The sequence below is a fragment of the Cervus elaphus genome, chromosome 11 (assembly GCF_910594005.1).
Source record: "Cervus elaphus chromosome 11, mCerEla1.1, whole genome shotgun sequence".
NCBI classification, from domain to species: Eukaryota; Metazoa; Chordata; class Mammalia; order Artiodactyla; family Cervidae; genus Cervus; species Cervus elaphus.
The window spans coordinates 92,120,877-92,139,822 of record NC_057825.1 but is presented as its reverse complement, the minus strand read 5'-3'; the positions used below and the strand labels follow the sequence as shown (position 1 = coordinate 92,139,822).

Below are 18,946 nucleotides of genomic sequence, written 5' to 3'. Positions count from 1 at the left end.
CACACAGCTGGTGAGTGGTTAGCCAGAATTCCAAGTCAGGCATTTCTCATTCCAGTTCTTTAAGCCCTCTCTCCCAGCCTACCTCAGAGACATGCAAAGACGGATGGGGTCACTTGAACCACACTACTTCCCTTTAAGCTATGGGTCTGAGAATAGTAATATTTTCACGCCTCAGAGACTTGGCAATGCTGCTCCTTGCCTAGGTTCCCCTGCCTCTCCCCCACCTGGCAAGCTAATACGGTACAAGGCTTAATCCAAACGTCACCTCCCACTGCTGCCTTCCCAGCTCGTCTAGCCCCACTCCTCCCGGGGCCTCTTCTAGAGCAGTCACACCAAGTACAGTTATTTATTTACACGGCCGTCTCTCCCACGTGGGCAGGGGCCCTATCTTCCCCACTCACTAGGCTCTGCGCAGAGCTGGAATGTGCTGAGCTGAGTTTCTACACAAGGAGGGTGGAAGGGCAGGGGGCTGGGCACTGAGGTGCAGAAGCCACTCTCCGGGTCGGTCTGCTCTCTGAGGTCCCCAGAGGTCAGAGGAACACTTGCTCTCCTGGGAGGAGAGGACCGGCCACCTGAACTATAGCCGAGACCCAGCCTTGTTCAGCCAGCACGCGTTTTCCTCACAAGGCTTCAAGAGCCACCCTGACACTGCTTGAACCACCCCCGCCCCGCAGTGCTAACTGAGTCCCACTCCAACTGCAGGTCCCAGCCCACCCCCTGGCAGCCTGCAGACACACTAGCAGAGCCCACGGTCCCCAACGCAGTGCACCTGCAACCACCTCCATCCCACGCTGGCCTCTGCCCTGTTCTGAAGCAGCTGGAATGCGAGGGCTCCAAGGGGTCACAGAGGCGCATACCGGGACCACCTGCCTCCACAATTCACACCTGACACCTTCACACCCCTCTCCTCTCTATCGGCCCCTCTTTCTGTATTTGGGGCTTCACAGTGACCAACCCAAAGGTAACTGGGACCCCTCTCAAACGGGCTGAAGGTCTTGCCCCACTTTCCATCATGACCCCTAGACTCTACTACACTCCCAGCAGGAGAAATGGAGTCACAGCCCTCTCCACTAGGGAAGAGGTGAATGGATTAACTCATTCTCAGAACCCACTAAATACCTCAACACAGAGAACCTCAGAAACACAGATCCTCACAGGCCAGAACCCACACAGATATATAAAGACTGGGAAATGGGGATGCATCCAGACACAGATTTGGGGGGCTTTACAGGAGGATCAACCAAGCAGCCACCCCATGCCAAGCCCCATAATTGAAGCATGATGTACCGTATCTTATTTACCCCTCAAAACAAACAAATGACATAGGAATTATTAATGCCCATTTTACAGATGGAGAAATCGGGAGACTGAGTTGGGCTCTGATCACTCCCTCACTTGCAGCAATATAGGTGGTGCTGCTCTGTGCAGCTCTACGATTTTATCAACCTACCTCTTCTAGAGTTGGCAGGGGGTAGACGGACGACTTCTCTTCCCTGGCCATGGCTGTGTCCTGAACAAGGTCACTCCCCACGGGGCTTTACTTCAAAGCTCAGTTCAAGCCCCACTTCCTCCAGGAAGCCTTCTCAGGTTACCCGAGTCCTCTGCCAGTTGACAACACTTCCAATGTTTCTCACTTGACACTTGGTACTGCTATTTGTCTGTGACTCCTGCCTCTCCAACCAGAATGGCTAGAGTCGTGCCTCTTCAAAGCCCTGGGTTTTTTTTTTTTTTCTTTTGCCCAGCATTCCACACACTGAAGACACTTGGAATCCCATGTGGGGGAAGTCTGTGACCTTCCCTTCCCTCCCTACCGCACAAAGGATCCTGCCAAAGAAACCCAACACCCCCTCCACCTTCAGAGCCTATGTTTGAAGTCACTGGTGTCCACGCATCAATTTCCACCCAAGTAATTGCAGCCCATCACACACATCATCCCCTATATTTGAAACTCTTTGCAGTTGTCATGGGAACTGCCTTTGCCTTCATTCACTGATCAGGCCTCACAATTAGCTTTGGCAGCGGAAGTCTGTGTCAACGGCAATCGCGGGGAGGAGAAAGCCGAGGAGGTGGAAGAACAGCAGCAGAGGAAGGAAAGGTGCTCCTCCTTGGAGATGCAGGAGAACCAGACTGAACTCAGGCACCCGGTGATGTCAGAGGGAAAACACAGCCAGCCAGCAATTCTACCTGCACACTTCCATGCCAACAAACAGAACGCACCCAGACCCCCCAGGCTGAGAGGCAGCAGTGCGGCTCTGCCTACAACCCCTTCCCCCCACCATGCTGTGCTAAATGCTTGTAAGAAGATCTTATATTCTGTGAACTTCGTCAGGGTCTCCCCTCTCCATATGCAACAGTTCTGGACCATCAAATGTCCCAGGATCCAAGCAAATGATTGGAATAACAGAAACTTAATTGGTTACTGAGAAGGTGAGACAGGAATACTGAGTGGTTTAGAAACCTGGGGACAGCCCCAGGGGAAGCCTTCTAAGAGTAATTAACACAAAGCCTCTTACCTTCCACCTTGAAGATCCATGAACACCCTCAGCTGGTGCCCTGTGCTCTGTCTATGTCCTTTCACACCCCTGACACCAGTCTCAAGCATTTGAGTAGCATCTCTGCACAGCTCAGCTTCAGGGGAGATGCCTCCCTCTTCCTGGAAGCCCCAGCCTCATCCTTCACAAATCACTCTGCTGAAACTCTCAAAACAGGTCCCTTTCCTTCCATGATGGGCTCTCTTGGCCTAACCGTGACTAAGACTGGCTTCTGCCCTCAAGGCATCCCTCCCTTGTAGCCCTACCAGACTGCTCTGTAATTGTTGCCACGCTTGTCTCCCTGCCCAGACTGTGAGCTCATTAAGGACAGAGTAAATGCCACCTCCCCTTTACCGCCAACTAGGGCTCAGCGCAGCGCCGCACACACAGCCGGTCCCGAGCGAGACGGGCAGGAGGCGGCTGGGAAGGCAACTTGCAGGTCTACCAGTCAAAGCAGGTGACATCCTGCCTCCAGAAACTGAAGTGACACCAGTGCCCTCCCCCGGCACAGGGGACACAGGAGGTCCAGGGACTGAGCAAACATTCCAGGAAGGCACCTCTGCTCCGTATCCTCCTAGCACCAGCTCTTCTCTCACTGGCTCTCAGCACCCCCCCCCCCATCCTGCACCGTCAACCGTCCAGACTGGACCCAGCCTCACCATGAGAAGATGCCATTCTCTCTCTCCTCTAGGGCCCCAGGATCATTCCCAGCATCAACCAGGGAACCAGGGAACCCAGAGCTTACCCTTAAAGAGCAGAGCAGTCAATCAAAAGACTGGGACTCCCCTGGCATTCCAGTAGTTTAGGCTCTGTGCTTCCAATGAAAGGGGTGCAAGTTCCACCCCTGGTCTGGGAACTAAGATCCCACATGCCATGCAGCACAGCCAATAAAATAAAATAAAAAATGAGACCAGAGAGTGCCACTCAGCATCCTCCCACAAGAAAGACTCAAAGGGAACAGACTCTAGTCTGGCACATTGTCACTTATTTTTGACCCAGCATCTCCACACTCCTTCCCGAGGATTCCTCTGGCGGTAATTAAATGGGGTGGGGGACCAGTGGGCCCAAATGAGTCTACCTAACGCAACTCCCTTTTCATTTGGAGCATCGAGAATTGCCCTGTACCAGTAGTGGGAGGCGCACCATTCTGTCCACGGACGCCCTGGCTGGCTGTGGGGAGGTGGGCACAATGGAGTTGGAATGCGTACAGGTCAGAACCAGCAGTTCAGGAGCAGATCTTGTGCACCCTGAAGCAAGTGAGCAACCCCCCAGGGGTCACCGGAGGGCTTGCCAGTTACCCCACACTGGGCACCGACTTTTATTTTCCCCTCCCTCAGTGATAACTCAGGTTATCAGATCTCTTAGGCAAATGACAGGAGACAAGGCCACAGAGGGGTGTGCCCACCCCCAGCAGGCAGGGCGAGGCCCAGACACTCAGGCTGAGGCCCAAAGCCACCCTGAAGGACCCTCCCAGCCAAAGTGCAGCAGGGCTCAAGGTAGATAAAGGAGTCCTATTCCTTTCCAACACCTTCTATCCTCCTGAGCATGCTGCCCTCAATCCACAAGGGAGCTGTAAAGAAGGGATGGGGAGGGGAATCAGTGACAACTCCTGAGACCCCCCACCCCCAGATTGGTCTTTCAACTCACCCAGTCACCACACTGCCTCCTCCAGAACGAGAGGCCCAAGGCAGAGAGGTTAACTGCTGACTCAAGGTGGGGTCCGTGCCAGAGCAAGTATACTCAGACAAGGTTACAAGTGAGGGTGGGAGAGTCACTTCCCCCCAGGGAGTTTCAGAAATTGAATAGGGAGCCACCCCTCATTCCTACTGTTTTTCCCCACAGCAGATAATTTAAACATGGCTCAAGCCTTCAATGGGAAGCAATAAGCTTTGCTTTGGGTTAGAACCCAAGAAAGCACTGCTGCTGGGAACAGAGACCATAACCCAACTTCCTTATCCCTCTCACCACTTACCTTGGCGGGGATTGGGGGAGGGGGATAAGGACCCTAACCCAAAAAATCCTTCCAAGAATAGCCAACCAGGACAGCTACTTCCCCAACCCAGAAACAGGCTTCAGTGAGGGTTTAGAGACCATGGAGGGAAACTACTCATCCAGTAGAATTACACACCCAGATAAAATATATATATATATATACACATATATCTCTAACATACAAGCCACTTGTTTTTTTTTTTACAAGCCACTTGAAAGGCAGCCAGTGTGACTGAGTTACTGAATTTCATGTGAATTAAATTTAATTTTTGTAGCCACATATAACTAACGGCATCCATATCAGACAGCTCTGGTAGAGCATACTTTTTAAATTTGGGATGTCATAAATACTCCTGGGAATTTGCTGAAAACCACAAACCCTCTCCCCTGAGAAAAAACACCCCTGCACATTCACACACTCGGCTGAAATTTTCAGAAAGTTCACAGACCATATTCCCACCCAGCTCTAAGATTAAGTCTAGAGATCAACCAAAAACTTCATGGCCTAAGAACAGTGTTTTATCTGCAATGTAGTCGTCTAAGGAATATGCTACACTTTAGGCCACCACATGAGGAAGCCCCCACCTGATAGAGGATGCCTCCGTAACATCCCAGGCTCTACAAAGACCCAGGCAGGCACAAGACTGGTTCTTCAGTCTTGCAACAGCTATAAATGTTAGACAACTCTTTTTTTCAAACATGCACTCAGTCTGCCTGCTTATAATTTCTACGCGCTAATAAAAGTTCTGCACGTTCCCCGACACGAAGGAACTAACACCCTCTTCCACACAGGACTCGTCCTAGCCTGAGTCCCCTACTTACTCATTTCCAAGCTGAACAACAATCTTCTTCAGTTGCCTTTCGTGTGCCCACTTTGACAGAGCTCCTAGAGACAGGCTTTCAACACACCTTTTAGAGTTTCAACTCTTCCTACCTGCTGGAAAGCCAGGGACCCTTACTTGTACATTTCTTTTTTTCTTAAAAATACGTGCAGGACTTTGGATTTACCCGGATTAAATTCCATTGAGTTTTGCGAAATCTCACTGCTCCAGACTGCCCCAATCTCCTTTACCCGTGTTTTACCATTCAACTTCAATATTGCATCACCACTACAACTGCCACAACCACACACCTACCCACTGATCACACCTGCCCCTACCTACATCCGAGGGAGAGGGCACACACCTCTTCTGTTCCTAACCCTCCAGGCCCTGCCATGAACCCCAGAGTTCTATGGATGTGCTCCTGCTATTCACAACTACCACCAGCTACTACTCCCTCATGGGGCTCCCATGTCTCAAGTCAGGCTGCTGAGCAGCAAACATCTTCTGAGAACCCTTCCCCAACTGTTCTCAGAACACACACATATACACACTCATACACACACAGACACACACACATGTTCTTAAAAGGGTTAATGATAACTCGTAAGACTAGACTGAAATGGACTCCAGAAAAACAAGAACAAACATGGAGTAAATCTCAAGATGTTCTTGTCTCCCTGGCCTACAGGGTAAAAAATAGGTTGGGTCACCCTCCTTACTCTTGTTGGCAATGGGAGTACTTTACCTGTGTTCATCAAGACTTATTTCTGTCCCCTTTTCCATGCCTCACCCTCTTCTCCACTCACAGAAGCGCCACAGACCGGCTCCTCAAACTCTCAAGGACATACAAATCACCTGGGAGTGTGGTTCAAGTGCAGGTTCTCATTCAGTAAGTCTGATGTAAGGTCTGAGATTCTGCGTTTCTAACAAGCTCCCAGATGATGCTGATTCTGCCAGTCCACTGATTAGCAAGGTGGAAATATGGTTGTAATCCATTCAGGTCCCCTAAGATTCAGGTGAGCAATTTGGCGTCCAAGTGACTGCCCATGAAATCAGCTCTCATCTGTGTCAGAGAAGTTCCACTCTAACTACACATTAGATATACCTGGGGAGCACCAGCCCAATTGGAGTCCTCCCCAGAACAATCAAACGACTGACAGAATCCGTGGGAGTGGGATCCAGGTGATCCCAACATGGAATCCCTGATCCATACTGGTTGATAAAAATTCTGAAAAGGTAGTTATACCTGTGTCCTCTTCAGAATGACTCTAAATAAAAAACTGGCCCTCTGATCTATGAAGCTGGAAGGAAGCACTACCACTTATTTGCAGAAATCCAGGTCCACTGGTTTGACTTCAGTTGCTTTGTAGAGAACCACAGGGATCCCCAAGCCCACCGTTTGTCTTTCTACATCTCATGAACCACCTTTTAGAAAATCTGCTCCAGGACTTCCCTGGTCGTACAGTGGTTAACAGTCTGCCTCCCAATGCAGGGGACAGGGGTTTGATCCCTGATCTGGGAAGATTCCATACACCACATAACAACTAAGTCCATGCAACACAACTACTGAGCCCACATGCCCTGGAGCCCACATGCCCTAGAGCCCACACTGCACAACAGAAAAAGCCACTGCAATCAGAAGCCCGAGCATCGAGACTGGAGAGTAGCCCACCACTAGAGAGGAGCCAGCAGGCGGCAACAAGGCCCCAGCACAGCCACAGATAAAAAATAACTGATTTAGAAATCTGCTCTAGGATGGTCAAAAACTGCCACTGGTTTACAATTTCCAGCATATCTTTGAAAAATTGAACTTTCTACCTGTCTCTGGTCTTCTGGCTCTCTCCCAATCATCATCTAATTCCACAACGATGCCACTCCATGGGCATACCTGAAGGTGTGTAGTAGGAAGCTGATGACTCAGATTCAGGTAGGGTAGCTGGCTCTCCCTCCCTAACCACACATGCCATGGTTTATACTTTCTCCAGTTTATACTCCCTGACACAAAAGGGACCCAGTGGCTTCTCTCTGTCACCAGTTCTGCTCCAAAACTGTAAGACCACCCTTTCCTACTCTGTTCTTATTGGGAACACATAAAAGACGTTTATTGTCTTGAGCATCTTCCACCACCTCAGCACATTCTGGCCACTGGACTCTCTAATATTCTTCTTAAAGGGTCAGACTACCAATGACTCGCACCCCCTTTCCATGTAAAAAGCATGCTCTTTCACCATCTGCACTCACTAGACAGCTGCCCAAGCAGCCACACAGATGGTTCAGCTCTTAGCCCCCACCACCTTCCTCCTTAGGGCCCCATTTAGGACTGTTGAGTCAGCATTCTCTTTTTAAAAAGCAATCCTATCCCTCCAGCTAACTTCCCTTTGAGAGTCTGTAGCCATGGGGTTTAAAACTGTTTGCATCTGAAAAACAATTTTCTGAAGTCTATGGTCAACATCTCTCCTTGCCCAGGCTTCTCCCTGGACTCACAAATGCTGAGATGGGCTCCCAGTCTCATCACTTCTCCTTTACCAATCAATTCTCCCTTTGCTGGTGGGAACTGCTACCCTCCTGATAGCATCCCCTACCCCACCCACCCACAACTTCCATCTTCAGGAAGACAGCACCACTAGCAGGTAAGGCAAGAATTGGTCAGGTGTTCCGATATTGTCCAGAGATCCCAAATTCCAAAGCATCTTTTCTCAACACGGGCATGGAGCTTTGTTTCCGCCATGAAATCCACTTGGCTGAGGGCTAGACACACCATATATATTTCTATTTCTCACCCACAATAGTCTCAATCATGCTCCCAACCTTATGTATGCATACTTCCAGGAAGGTTCTTTTCACAAGGAGTTTTTCTCCTACCCTCTTTATCAAACGCTCACTTCCCTCACCCGTGGGTAACTTTGCAGTCAGGCCCAGGGCCACACCGGCTCCTTGCTCCTGGATGTCCAGCCTCCTCCCCCAGGAAAGAGGTTGGCAAACTCCTCCCTCCTCTTGCCTGGCCCCACAGTTCTGTGAGTAAGCTGGGATGTCTTGAAATAAACATTTAATTAACAATTACAGCTCAGAGACTAACATACACAGTTTTTATGCATAAAGATTAATTCTGTTCTAGATGTTCTAGGAATGTTTTGTCACCAGGCACTGATTACCTACCATGTACTAGACATTCTGCGTGTTTTATCTCAATTAATCCTCACAAAGAAGGGTTACCCCATCTGACATGTGAGGAAAAAAAAAAAATGCTCAAGAAAATAGGCAGCACAGCACTTACGTTGGGCTCTGCATCTCCACACTCACCAAATCCTACTTTTCTAATCAGCCATCTTCACTGTGCTAGAAGCCACCACTCAGGTTAACAAGGATGTGGAAGTCAAACAGCCTCCGACATCAGCCTAGGATCCTAATCCTTCTGCAACCAGGAAGGAAGACCACCGCTGCAGAAACGAACTCCTTCAGGCGTGTTACCTCTCTTTAGGGCCCAGAGGAGTGTAGTCACTTACCTCTGTGGTGGACAGGAACAGGCCTGGGAGTCGCCTCTAGTATTAAAATATGGAATGTCTCTGACTAGAGGGGCTCTGTAGCACCACCTACCCACACTGGGTAAAAGAGTGAGGAGCAGGGAAGAAGACAAGAAAATCAAGATAATGTTCCCCCTCTTACAGGATGACACAAAGCAGCTGTCACCAGACAGCTCTGAGCAAGTCCCAAAGGAAGCTGGAGGAGGTGGGGACAGGATGGACGTGAAGAAAGGATGCCCAAAGAGGAGACAGAAGCATGGATGCAAGGGGAGGACCTGACCCCCAGGAGGCTCCTGGGATGCTCTGTCTTGTCCCACCTGAAGAGCAGGGGCTAAGATCTAAAGCTCTATTTCCAAGGGATAGGTTTCCTCCTTTCCCAACCTCCCAGATCCTAGGACATGTCCCCTCTTTTATATGGCTGCTCAGACCTGGTGGTGAAGATCCCAGCAGTCCCCTAGGGGCTATAAATGCCGGGTTGGTTCCCTGGGCTCTCACTCAGGAACAGCCTAGAGGGCCTGTCAGCTCTGCCAGCGATACATTTGTCAAATAGAGTGTTGCCTGGACAGTGGTTCCCACGCTCTTAGCCTTCACAGACCAATTAAAAAAAAATTATGGTGAGAGACACTAGTTACTATTCTGTATTTTGCCAAGTAAAGACTCTTTTTTAGGAAAAAAAAAAAAAAAAAGATCTACTTTCTATCAACACTTCCATTCCATAAAAGAAAGTATATTTTCAAACATCAAAAAGTAGAAAGTACCCATCCCTAAAACAAAGTTCTACTCTTTCAGTCAAACAAAGTTAGCTTTAAGACAAAGCCCACTCCATTGTCCCCTTTCCATGGTTTCTGCAGAAACCCAGAGAACTTGTCACGAGGCAGCACTGGTCCGGACCTTCTGTCTGGGGGGACCACGGGGCACCAGCTGCGTTCTCCCCAGTCCCGGGGGGCCTTGAGAGGCAGCCGGCTATGCAAGGTCCACAGGGACGTAGACATCCAGGGGCTTGACTCTAAGCTTCAGCCACGCCAGATTCCTCCTCTCTTAAGCACGACCACTGGTAACCCAGGGCAGCAGCTTACACACAAGGATGACAGGCCCCTGGCTACACTCCCAGCCCCTTTCACTCAGGTGCACCTCCTTGTTGCCAAAAGAAGAACTTAAACATGGTTCACAAGAGCCACGCATTCTAGGAACATCCAGCCCAGAAAGCTCATCCCCCAGGGTTTGAGAGGAATGGAGTGAGAGGAAGGCAGAAAAGGAGGAGATAAACCCTAGAAGGAAGCAAGCAAAGGAACCAAGCCTTACAAAGTAGATGGGGCATGTCATCCTTATACCGAAACAAGAGCTCTCGTGCCCAGGAGTGAAGCCTACCCCTGGTCCCACCCCCACTTTCAGAAATGACCCACAGGGCACTGGGCCAGCAGGATACCAACTCCCCCGTAAACAGCAGCAACATAAAGGGGCGGCACACAGTCTCCCAGGCTGGGGTGGGGAGCTACAGATGTGATCCAGATGTCTGCTTTAACCTTAGACTGGGGAAACAGGGCACCCATCCGCTGTCCCTGGACCGTGATATGCAGCTTCCACAGGGAGCAGGCAGGAGAAGGAAAGAAGCGGCAGAAACATCCCTGCAACGGCCACTTTCCTGACCAAAACACTTGGATCCTTCTTCCCAGCCACAAGACCACGGCCCCACCAAACTGGCGGCACAGCTCTGAACTCAGCGGTCAGGGAAATCCCAAGTGCAAGGCGCCAGCCCATCAGAAGCCACAGGTGCCCCGGCTCCCAGAAGCACAGCGGTTTCCAGCTCAGCTGGAAAGGGCTTCAAAGGCCAAGAAGCACAGCCCCTCCACGTCCCCAGGGAGAAGACAGACTCAGAGAGGGGACCTGAGCCGTCCGAGCCCTTGGACAAATCAGTGGCAAAGCGGGGAAGCCTCACAGACAGCGCAGGCCCCGGTCTCTGTCCAGCGCGAGTCCCGCTGCCTGGAGCGACCTCGGCCGCTACACCGCTCCTCCCAAGCTGCTTCACTTCGCTCGTCCCTACTTCTGCCAACTCTCCGCCGTTACGGCTGCCACCAGCCTCACGGCCGGCAACCCACCACCAGCATGTAAAGGCAAGGCGGCCAGTGCGGTGCCACTGCCTCCCTCTCCCCTCTCTGTTCTCATTCCAACTCCTCCTCCCTTCCTTTGCCCTCCCAACTCCCAATTAAGGGAGTACTCCTTCCTGGGGTTGACAGCCTCTCAAACACACATCATTCATTCATTCATTCAATTAGCATCTGAGGGCTTCCGACACACCAAGGAACTGAGCCAGATCCTAAGAACACAAGGCATAAAAAGTCCTTGACCTCAAGAAGTACTGTCTAGCAGGGGAACTCAAACCATGGGGTTCTCATTAAATTCCCAAATATTTTTAGGTACCATCCCCAAAAGCATGGCACCCAAAAAAAGATTTAGGGAAAGAAACATCCCACTCCATCAGAGCAGCATAAGACCATCCTGTCACTCCAAATTTTTCCTTCCCAAAGCATCAGCCTCCAACCCTTACCTGACACCATCACTCCCAGATCACCCAAGCATTAGCATGACCTTGAAATATATCTGAAGCTTCAAGCAGACAAAAAACTTCTAAAGATAAAGCTGGATACCATTGTCCCATGTCAAATGCAAACACCAGGGATGAGAGTGCTAGCTCAAAGCCCTGTGCAACCTGGTTACCCTCCCACCAATTCTAAGCGCGGCAAACTAGCCCAAACCATCTTCTAAAGACAGCTACTCTCCTATTCACAGCCCAACTCAAAGTTGGACCAGGAGGATCAAAACAGGAGAATGGACTTAAGGGTCTTCAGCAAGACTCTTGTGAATGCAGCACCCTCAAGGAACAGGGCTGTCAAGCAAGACCCAGCTTACCTCCTTGAGAAGCCCCACTTTTTTCTTCAGCACCTCACACTTGCGCAGTTTGCAGATTTGGTGTGTGCGGCGGTTGGTACAGCTGGTGCAAGCCCCACAGTTTTCCAGCCGCCGGCAGGGCTCACAAGTACCACACCGTTTCCGCTTCTTCCGCCCATCTCCACCCCCTCGGAGTTGGGGTTCACTCCCGGCCACTGGAAGCCCAGGCCCCTGGTAGCCCGCTACCATCACCTGGCCCTGAGGGAAGTCATAAAGGCCCGGCAGGTCCGGCTGGACTGCCAGGGGCACCTGAAACTGACTCATGACGTTGCCAGAGGTGGGGGCATAGGTGCTGGGGCAGAGCCACAGTCCAGCTTCCTGCCTGCAAAGGCCACCAACAAGTCCTTCTTCCTAAAGCAGTCAAAATCTACAGAGTGAAGGCAAGTAGCTCCAGGCTGCGGGACGGGCACCTCTTCTCAGCCCCGCTTCACCTCCTCTGCAGCAGTCTGACAGGACTCAGTTGGGGGCCACTCTCCCACCTGCCGGGGCCCGGGATCGGGGGGAGGACATCAGCGGCAGTCCCCAGAGAAGGGGTCATCTTGGCTGGGTGGGCTCTTCACCCTCACCCACCCTGGACCCAGGCATGAGGTGAGCAGGTGGGTGTGTGACGGGGGCAGGGGAGGGTGAGGAGGTTCTCCTCTGGCTTTTCCTCTCCCGGGTCAGAATGATGGAGAAGGCAGCGCGCAGCCTGGAAAAGAGACAGAAAGGGGAAGCGCATCACTCGGGGCTGGGGGACAACTTTCACTCTTCCTGTTACCTCTTCCTGCTTCTGGGAAAAGAGAAGCTGGGGGAAGAGAACGGGCTTGCTCTCATGAAATTGTGTCCAGAACCTCTGGCAGGGCACACTGGCACCCGCTCCCCGATGGAGCGGGACGAGGGCCTGACGGGGTGTTAAGGAAACCTGGACGGCGAATCTATGGGGCGGTCAAGGAGAGATGTCTAAGAAAGTTGTCCTTTTCCCCTGCCCCACGGGCTTGGGAGAGTTCTGCCAAAATTCCCACACGCCCCTCACTGGAGGTCGCTGGGCCTTCCCCAAGGGAGCACAGCTTTCAAAATAAAGTTTGCCGAGAGCTTCACTCGGCGGGGCTGCCCGGGCGCCCCGGGCACTGAGGCGGCCTGGAGTGGGGCGCGCCCGGGGTAGCCCTCGCCGGCCGCCCAGCCAGCGGGCCGGACTCTGGAGGGCGGCCCGCTCCAACGAGGGGGCGCGGGGAGGGGGGCGCGCTCCGGCTCAGGCCCGGCCGCGCGCGCGCAGCCGCTCGGGCTCCTTTGTTCTGGGGCCTCGGCCGCTCGGCTTCGGCGGCTCCGCAGCCCCCGCCCCGCCCCGCCGCCCCCGCCCGGCTCCGCTACACTGTGACCCGCAGCACCCCCGCCTCGTCTCCCGCAACAAAGTAGCGGGCCCCCCCCGGACCGTCCCCTCCCCTCCCCTGCGGGCCCCCCCCCAGGCCTCCCCTCCCCCACCCCGGAGCCGGAAAGGCACCGACTGCACCGACCTGCCCGCCGCCTCCGGGGCGGAGCGCACAAAGGGGCAAAGTTTCCCGGCCCGCGCCGCCGCCACCACCGTCGCGGCCGCCGCCGCCGCCGCCTGGGGCGCCCGCCTCCTGGAGCGCCTGGCCCGACCGAGCTCGGCGCACGGAGCCCCCCGCCCGGGCCGATGAGGGGACGGCGCAGGAGGAAGGAAGAGGCAGCGGCGGCCGCGGCGGCAGCAGCAGCAGCAATGAAGGCGTCCGCGGGACTCCCCGCCCCCCGCGCGCCGCGGCACGTGCTCGCCCGGGGACTCCCCCGCCCGGGAGGGCGCGCACGTGCGGCCCCGCCGAGCCCCGCCGGCCCCGCCGCCGCCCCCTCCGCCGGGCTCGGGGCTGCGCGAGGAGGGGAGTTCCGTGGAGGGGGAGGGGACGGCGCGGGCGGTCCCGGAGCGGATGGGGGCAGGGCCCGGCCCGGACGCCGCGCCTTTGCACCTGCAGTACCTCCCCTCCCCCGCAGTCGGTCCTCCCGGGCCCCGGCCGCTCTCCTCGGGTTGGCCGCCCCCGCCCTCCGGCGCTTCTGCAGCCGAGCGGGCGCGGCGGGCGGCGCGGGGTGGGGCACGCGGACCTCCCAGCCTAGGCCCTCGGCCGAGCCGGCCTCGGTGCCCCCACTTCCTGCCACTCCCTGCGGGCCGAGCGGCCTGGGACGGCCCCGGTGCCCCAGGGAGTCCTGAGCTCCGGGCCCCACTGACCCCCCTCTCCTGGCCGCCGCTCGCTCATTCCGAGGCAGGACAATGGGGGACATCGCGCGTTTGCGTACCGAGTCAGCCTAGCGGGCACGGAGGGGATACCCCGCGAGCAGAGGCCAAGGGCCAGCCGGCAGGAACCTTCGCCGGGATCGCAGCCCAGCGCCCTACCCAGGCGGACCCCGGGGCCCTGCCATCGCGAGCCTCCCCTGCGCCGCTCTCGGCTCTTTCGCGTCGAAAACAAAGACTAATCCGATACCCCCGCCCTGCCTCCCAGAGGAGGGGGAACGGGCGCGTCGCGGAGGGTAACCGAGGAGGACAGCGTTCAGGAGGGGCTCGGACAGGCTCCGAGGGGTCGAGCCCTATAACCCATCGCAAAGACTTTGAAAAGTCACCCCGGGCTGTTTTCCAGCCAGGGGGCAAGGGGCAAGGCATAAGAATATTTCTAAGTTGCCTAACTGCCCGTTCTCTCTGCTGCTTTTTTCCTCTCACCTGTTGTGCAGGCCAAGTTGAAATTCCAGGTTAGATTAATTCAGCTCCACCCATCTGGCTTCACTGCCAGGCTGGTCCCCGAAGCTACCTTCCACCTACCTGGGTTGCTGGGGAGAAGGGTGGGTCTCTAACAACACACACACACACTCACACACACTCACACAGGCAAGTCCTGGCAGAAACATCCACAGGAGGACTGGCCTGACCAGTTTGGGCGGTGTTCACCGAGCCAGGTACCTGGCAGGCGTCACCACTGGGCTGAAGCTAACAACTCAGCCAGAACTGGAAAAAGAGCATTCGGCGGCTTATTTAGAAGAAGAAAAAAGTAATTGATTTCAAGCAGCTCTGTCCAGAAAGCCCTAGGCGGTAGGAGAAGCCCGCGTTCTGTCTGGGACTTCCCTCCTCACAGACCTGATTTTGACAGCCTCCTCGAGTGGCCAGGTTGTCAGCTGTGGGGAGGGTGGTGAACATGGCTGCAATACCTACTTCCTACTCTGGCCTTTGAGAGTAGGAAAGAATTTCTGTTCAGGGAAGTTAAGACTAGAACTGAGAAGAGATACCAATGGAGTGTAATTTTCAGTCAAACATGAGAACAGTTTGTGGACTTGTAATTGTTTTTAATGTAATGAATGTTTAGTGTTTTAAATATTTTATTTTTAATAAACATTATGTATATTAAAGAAAACACAGGAAATAGAAAACTAGAAGACAAAAATAACCTCAATACAACATTTAACCGTTTGCTATATTTCCTTCTAGCGTTTTCTGTGTTTAGAGTATTTCCTTTTTTTAAAAGATGGCTGCACTCACACTGGTTACGCAATTTGTTGTCCACTTTTTACTTAATGTTATATTGTAAGTATTTCCCTATTTGATAGACAATCTCCAGATAGTGTGACAATGGATAAGGTGGCTTAGGAGGTGGGGAACTGTGGGTTCCAGACCTGGCTCTGGCACTAGTAGCAGAGTGACCTTTGACTCACCAACTCCGAAGGAACCCATATAAAATACTTAACATAGTGCTTAATAAATAACAATTATTGTTTAATCCATATAACAACCTTGTGAGCCATATAACAATCTTGAAACCCACTTTACAGGTAAGAAAATAGATTAACTTGCTCAAGGTCACTCAGCTAGTGAACTGTAGACAGAACTTGAGCCCGGCATCTTTCCTCTTGTTTTCTGTCTTGGTGAATGGCACCAGCAATTTACTGTGCCAGTTCAGTCTTCACCAGCTGTATATGGAAGAGGCATGTCACAGAATCCTCTGGCTTAGGTGAGAAGGTGGATGAGGGCCCCATTCACCAAGATAGAGTGCAGGAGGCACTGGGGCCATCTGCGTGGAGCTGAGGAGGCTAGGCTTCAGCTGCAAACACATGTGGGCCCCAACAGGGAGCAGCTCAGGGCCTCACGTTTGGAGGAGCGGACATGGAGAGTGAGAGGAAAAGGCAGCCAGGCCAGAGCCCTGGCAAACACCAGCTCGTGAGGGACAGCAGCTGACAAGAGGCCAGCAAAGAAAGGAGACAGAGGAGCAGCCAGAGAGGTCGGAGGGAGGCCAGCCGCTACCAGACAAGCTCTCAGTCTCGCTCTGGAATCTTGTATTTCAGCAGTCTTGTCGCTTATTCCCTCTGCCTAACCCTTCCCACTTTAACCCCTTCCCAGTTTCTTCTTCTGCCTGCCAAATTCCCATTCATTCTACAAGTCTCTGCATAAATGCCAGTTCTTCCAAGAAACGGCTTCCGGCTCCTCAGACTCCGAGTCCCACCCACTCTCCCTCCCCAGAAGTTTGACGCTGCCTCCCTAGAAACAGTTGTCTTACCTGTATTGTAATCGTTTGCACCATTTCCTCCTAGTTACTATGAGCACTTGGAGGGTTGGGACCCTGTCTTTTCACCGTTATAACCCTAAACCTAGACACTCAATATGTGTTCAATGCAGAAACGAGGTCAGGAGAACCTGATGAATGAAATATCCTGGTAACACCGAACACCCACAGGCTTCCGAGGTTTATTCCTGCTTGCTTTCCTACCTGCAGGAACCCTTCAGGGGCCCCTAAGATAAAGTCCAAATTCCTCGGGCCCTGCCTTCCCAGGGCTGCAGCCTCCTGTGCTGCCGGGTTCTTCCTACTAGACCAGCGCTCAGGGCAGTAGAGCAGCCGGGACCGGCGTGGAGGTGGCCAGCGAGCCTCTCCGTCTCCAGGCAGCCTAGAAGCTAAGTGCGGTCGGGATGCGCAGCGTCACCAACACCTGGGCGCTTGTTAGAAATGCAAGCTCTTGGACCCCACCCTAAACCTACTCAGGCAGAAACTCTGGAGGTGGGGCGCAGCGCTCTGTTTTAACAAGCCCTTCAGGTGTTGCACCCTCAACTTTGAGAAGCGGACGGGAAGCTACTTCAGCACCTAGGCGCCGGCCAAGATCACGCCGGAGGCGCTTAGAGGAGACGGACCCAAGGAGGCTCCATTTATAAACCGGCTTGGCGGGCCCCATCCCCAGGGGCCGAGGGCTGAGCCTTTTAGGCATTCGCTCCGATCTGGTCAGGACCCGGTTGCGCCGGTGGTCCGAGGGCTAGAAAGGGAAATACCGTCAGGAGAGGGAAAAGCCTAAAGGACTGCTGGCACTACAAAATTGACAGGGGGCGTGTCGCAGGAGGGGGTGGAGGTGGGGCTGGGGAATAAGGAGGGCTTCCATTGATGAACTGAACCTTAATTCAGCACTGAGCAAAGGGCACAAGAGGTGTAATTGGATGTGCGCGCGCGGTTCTTCCGGGAAGTCACTGCGTGGAAGCGCCACTGCTGGGTGTTTGCCCAACCAGCAAATGATTGAATGTGACTGACCTTCTCTGAGGCATTTGACACCACTGCTTCCCTTTTAGGTAATAAGCAATTTGTCCTCTTTGAAGAATGAACTTTGTATTATGGGACCTTTTGCAGAAATGTAAATACACTCCAATGTCCACACTTTAGCTTGGTTTTAAAGACTGAAGGCATTGGGAAGTTCATTTTATGTTTCTTCTTTGGTCATGTTTTGGTTAAAAACATTATCAACTTACATTTGCATAGAGCTTTCCTTTTTCCTTTCCATACCCTTTCTCAGTCTGTCTGAAGAGTATACCAAATGTGCAAATGTAACTTTTCTTTCTATGACATAGTTATTATTATTATGTGTGTGTGTGTGTGTGTTTTAGTCACTCAGCCGTATCTGACCCTTTGCGACCCTACAGACTGTAGCCCGCCAGGCTCATCTGTCCATGGAATTCTCCAGGCAAAAATACTGGAGTGGGTAGCCATTCCTTTCACCAGAGGATCTTCCCGATCCAGGGATCAAACCTTAGTCTCCTAAATTGCAGGCAGATACTTTACCATCTGAGCTACCAGAGAAGCCCATTGTTACTATAACCATTTTCAGGTAAGGGAACTAGGCCTCAAAGAGGTAATTTTTCCAAGGTCATCCACTACTAAATGGCAGAATTAGGCCTACAATCTGGGACCTTTGAAATTAGCCTACTAGTGCCAGGGCTATTCCGGGGGAAGAAACTGGCATTTTGCTCTTGGTGAAAGGGAGATTTGTTAGTGGATTGCTTTTGGACGTGCACTAGTTAGTGTGATATATGTAGAGTATCTAGACTACGCTTTTGAATAACTCAGCAAATGCTTTCATGATTTTTTTAAATCAATTAATTAATGGCTGCGCTGGGTCTTCGTTGCTTTGTGCGCGCTTTCTCTAGTTGTGGGGCCTCCTCTTGGTTTCCGTGCGCCGGCTTCTCATTGCATGGCTTCTCTTTTTGCAGAGTACAGGCTCTAGATCATGGGCTCAGTGGTGCATGGGCTTAGCTGCCACATGACATGTGGAGTCTTCCTGGACCAAGAATCGAACCCGTGCCCCCTGCCTTGGCAGGAGAACTCTTATCCACTGTGCCACCAGGGAAATCCTGCTTTTGTGTTTTACAGCTATTTCTGTGACTTCATTTTGAATTTAGTTTCTGTCAAATAGACTCCTTGTTCTACTCTTACAAGGAACATGCAAGGGTCCCCTTCATAATGGAAAAGAGATTAAATAACCTAAAAATCTTCCAACCTAAGGGGACTGGGCAGGAAGATGGGAACTTTGATTGACTCAGAGACTCAAGATGCTGAATATCCAACAGGAATAAAAGCCTTGGTGCCCCCAAACCTTGGTTTGACTGCGTGTATCAATCAGGATCAGTTAGATTGTGGTAGAGTGACAAGCAATCCCCAGGTCTCAGTGGTCTGACACAGTGTTATGTCTCCATCGTGAAATATGTCTTCTGGAGATCAACAGGACCTCTGTTTTCCATAGCCACTTAGGGACTCTGGCTGTTGCAACTAGACATGCTGCCTCCTCAACTCTGAAGGCAGGAAATGAGGGTGGGGCAAATTGAGCGTGAACTCTTAAAGCATTTACCTGGAAGTAA

The 18,946-nt window shown here is 52.6% G+C and overlaps 1 protein-coding gene across 3 annotated transcripts in view; it reads right to left on the bottom strand.

The window, feature by feature from the left end:
- The window catches only part of TET3 (tet methylcytosine dioxygenase 3), a 108,376-nt gene extending 93,163 nt beyond the window's left edge, over positions 1–15,213 (bottom strand). Inside the window, exons 1-2 of one of the 3 annotated variants that reach the window (XM_043918411.1) lie at positions 14,513–15,213; positions 11,776–12,502 (exon numbers count right to left, since the gene is read on the bottom strand). In XM_043918411.1, coding sequence (XP_043774346.1) covers positions 11,776–12,078 — 303 coding nt within the window. In that variant the 5' untranslated portion in view covers positions 12,079–12,502; positions 14,513–15,213. Of the gene's footprint in view, positions 1–11,775; positions 12,503–13,304; positions 13,503–14,094; positions 14,187–14,512 lie in introns of those variants that run through there. The other 2 variants (XM_043918410.1, XM_043918409.1) reach the window with 2 other exon arrangements.
- Between the last annotated feature and the right edge of the window lie 3,733 nt (positions 15,214–18,946).